The sequence below is a fragment of the Tupaia chinensis genome, unplaced genomic scaffold (assembly GCF_000334495.1).
Source record: "Tupaia chinensis unplaced genomic scaffold, TupChi_1.0 Scaffold139696_1, whole genome shotgun sequence".
NCBI lineage: Eukaryota > Metazoa > Chordata > Mammalia > Scandentia > Tupaiidae > Tupaia > Tupaia belangeri.
Genome location: NW_006199577.1, coordinates 762051 through 765548, shown reverse-complemented (window position 1 = coordinate 765548; position 3498 = coordinate 762051). Strand labels below are relative to the sequence as shown.

At 36.0% G+C, this 3498-nt stretch overlaps 1 protein-coding gene across 2 annotated transcripts in view; it reads right to left on the bottom strand.

Moving 5' to 3' along the window:
* Positions 1–703: 703 nt before the first annotated feature.
* The window catches only part of DNAAF6 (dynein axonemal assembly factor 6), a 47250-nt gene continuing 44455 nt past the window's right edge, over positions 704–3498 (bottom strand). For both annotated transcript variants that reach the window (XM_027765757.1, XM_006162078.2), the window contains exon 8: positions 704–860. In XM_027765757.1, coding sequence (XP_027621558.1) covers positions 734–860 — 127 coding nt within the window. In that variant the 3' untranslated portion in view covers positions 704–733. The remainder of the gene's footprint in view (positions 861–3498) is intronic.

Below are 3498 nucleotides of genomic sequence, written 5' to 3'. Positions count from 1 at the left end.
AACTTAACTAGATTCACGTATTGAAAATACAACTGAAGAAGCTAAATAATACTGTATGTTCAAGAGTATTTTTTATTCAAGTAAATATGTAACTAGATTGGTGCATCAAACTATTTATAATCCTTTGTTACCTGTATATTCCAGAATGGTAGTGAGAGCTTAAACTAAAAACACTCTACATCATTTGATCAAATCAATGAGAAGGTAACCAAATGAAATTTTCTGGTAATAACAACCCAATTGTTATTGTATTGTAGTGTGATTAATTGGCTTAAGTTCTTCCAACTACAGAAAAAATGGACCAATCATTTCCTGGTCATATTTCACATATTTCAGTTATGTAATTGATCATTTAGTAATCTAATTGGTTAATCTGTAAACTTTCTATTGGCAAGAATGGAAAGTTATCGTGTATGGTAATATCTTTGACTTACTTGACATACAACGCTCCTAGAATCCATACTATATGCTGTAAAAATGTACAATGATTAAATGCAAATTTAGAAAAAATGAAATAGCTTATTTATATAAGAAAATATTGCCTAACAGTGATAGAAGTAACAGTAAATGATCAAAATGCCACAAAAATAAAATTTTGACCCTTTCCAAAATATGTCAGGCTAATGAAAAGAATACACAAAACATTAACTATGATTACATTAACTATGATTTGCAAAGTTTCAAAATTGTGAACAATGACATTTTACCACTTTTTCTCCTTGTTCACGTAGTTTCAGACAAAATTAAAATCCAGCTCTCTTTTCAAAGTTAAGGTGACTTCGAGGGTTTCAGTTTCTGAGATATACAATGCTCTGGCACTGTTGCTTTCCACAGGGTGGGGAAGGGTTATCAACAGCTTCCTAAAAATAAATTAAAAAACAAAAAACAAGAATCAGCTTCCTAAAGTGATATATTACTTTCAACAATGCAAAAGAAAGCAACATACACTGCTGGAATGTCAGAAACAAATACATAGAAAGAGTATAAGTGCAGACCAAAAATATGCCTAAAATAGCAGAAATAGTCCATCGGTATTTTTGGCCTTAAAAATCTGAGCAGTTGTTTTGATCCCCATCTCCCCCCACTGCTGTTTCATTAGGAATAGACTTTATTTTGCATTGCATAAACATAATCTCAGGCTGTGTTTACAGGCTTTGAAATAGAATTGTGCAACTTTAAGTTTGCAGGACAGAACTATTGCCAGTCATACTTAGGAATGGCTGACTGATATGAACTGGAAAATTGGAATGGTTATATAATACTTCTGCTAACACACCATTAGTCTCTCTACAGGTATAGTTTTTGAAACTCAGGCTTGGAGTGATTTCAATACCAGATCAATGAAAGTGTTTCTCTGTTTGCTTCTGATTCTTTCTACTACAAATTGATAAAAATTCCCTTTGATAGATTGCTGGGTTTATTTTGTGGTTTATGGCTCAGTTTCTGGACAGTTGTGTGCTTTAGATGCATTGTTGGTATGAGACATCTGTAATTTTGTCATAGTAGTATGAATCTGAATTATGCACAGGGTCACCACATGCTGGTATCTGAAGGAAATAAATGCATGAAACACTTGTTACCTTGTATTCTCGATATATAAGGCCTGAATATCTCTATAAGGTGGACGTAGAAGCTCTTTTAGAGGGTATAAGATCTAAATCATTAAAAAAAATCTGGTATTACTTAGGAGCACTTACTGGCTATTTCAATAGAGAAATATTATTTTAAAACAAAAACCTTAAAAAATCAACTCCTTCTTTACTCATTTTCCAAGAATGAAGTTCAGGAGAAGGCGCTCATTAAAATAATTTTTAACTCATTTCTAGACCCTAAATGAGAAATATTCTATGCCTCTTGTTCCATTCCAGAGACAGAAGGAGAATTATTTCCCTCTACCTGAAGTAATTAAATGGCAGTGATTTTTATGTAGCCTGTAATATTTGGAAGCTCAAAAAGAAGTGGATGCAAAAAATCTTTATAGTTCATCTTTACAACATAGGTTGTGCTAGAGTTAGATTTACTTGATCCCTTATTCTGTAAATAATAATACAGTTACTTTAAAAGGAAAGCAAAGCTTAGTGTGGTAGCTTCATTGTACTTCAAGACAGGTATAAAACAACTGAAGAAAGAGTTCTAATGATAACGTGCACTTCTCTGTCCAGAGAGAAATAAATTCAAAAGAGACAGTTAGTAGCCATCAGAATGATCCATCTATCCCGGTAGTTCTGTCTAGTCCTGAGTCATACAAAAAGGCTTTACATACTAAAATTTTGAACACTAAAACTGTGAAACTTACTTAGGTTATTAAGACAGGGACTTTTGTTTTGTTTTGTCTGTGTGCTTTTGTTTTGTTTTGTTTTTGCGAGAGATTTTCTGCTATAGGACACTTGTGCTTATCGGAAAGACAGAGAGTGACAGAGAGACAGAAAGCAAGAAGTCACCCCTCAGTGGAGACAGCCATGCCACAGTCCCTTTTTCTCCATTCTCTTCTTGGGATTTTGGGCATGCACACACACGTGCCCAGTGTAAGTTTTAAGCCACCAGATCCAGTATTTGAACCACAGTCAACCACATGGGAGTCCAGTGATGTAACCATTATGCCTTCTGTGGTCCCAAGGGAAGTATTTTCGGCTAGGTGGTTTGCTGTCTGAGATTTGTACAGAGATTTATATTTAAACAAAATGAAAATTCTACAAATACTTATCCATGTATAATTAATCAAATAGCACTATATCTTACCTTGGTATTCCACTAATGACTAACTGAAGACTTCGTAAGTGTTAAGTGAATAAGTAAATGAATGAAAAACAAATATTCAGATTGCCACAAAATGACATGTGACTAATTATCTTAAATTAGTACTATAGGGGCTGGCTCAGCAAAGGAGCGGCAGTGGGGGAAAATGGCTACCGGTGCTCCGCAGCGGGCGGAGCAACTGCACAGTGAGCCTTTGCCCAAGAAGGACATTATCAAGTTTCTGCAGGAAAACGGTTCAGATTCCTTTCTTGGAGGACATAAATTACTAGGAAACATTAAAAATGTCGCCAAGACAGCTAACAAGAACCATTTGGTTACAGCATATAACCATCTTTTTGAAAGCAAGCATTTCAAGCGTACTGAAAGTATAAGTATCTGAGCAAGTGAAAAATGTGAAGTTTAATGAAGATAAACCCAAAGAAATCAAATCTGAAGAGACTCAGGGTGAGGGTCCACCAAAATACACAAAATTTATTCTTAAAAAAGGAGATAGGGACCAGCAGTTAGCGTAATGGCTATGTCGCTGGACTCCCATGTCGTCGACTGGGGATGGCTTAAACTCTCACAGGGCGCATGTGCCTGCGTGCCCAAGATCCTGAGAGGAGAATGGAGGAGAGGGTATTGAGGCGTGGCCATCCCCCCTCGGGGGTGGGGTGGGGGTGATTTCTCACTTTCTGTCTTTCTCTGTCTCTCTCTGTCTTTCTGGTGAGTGCATGCACCCTATAGCAAAAACCTCTCCAA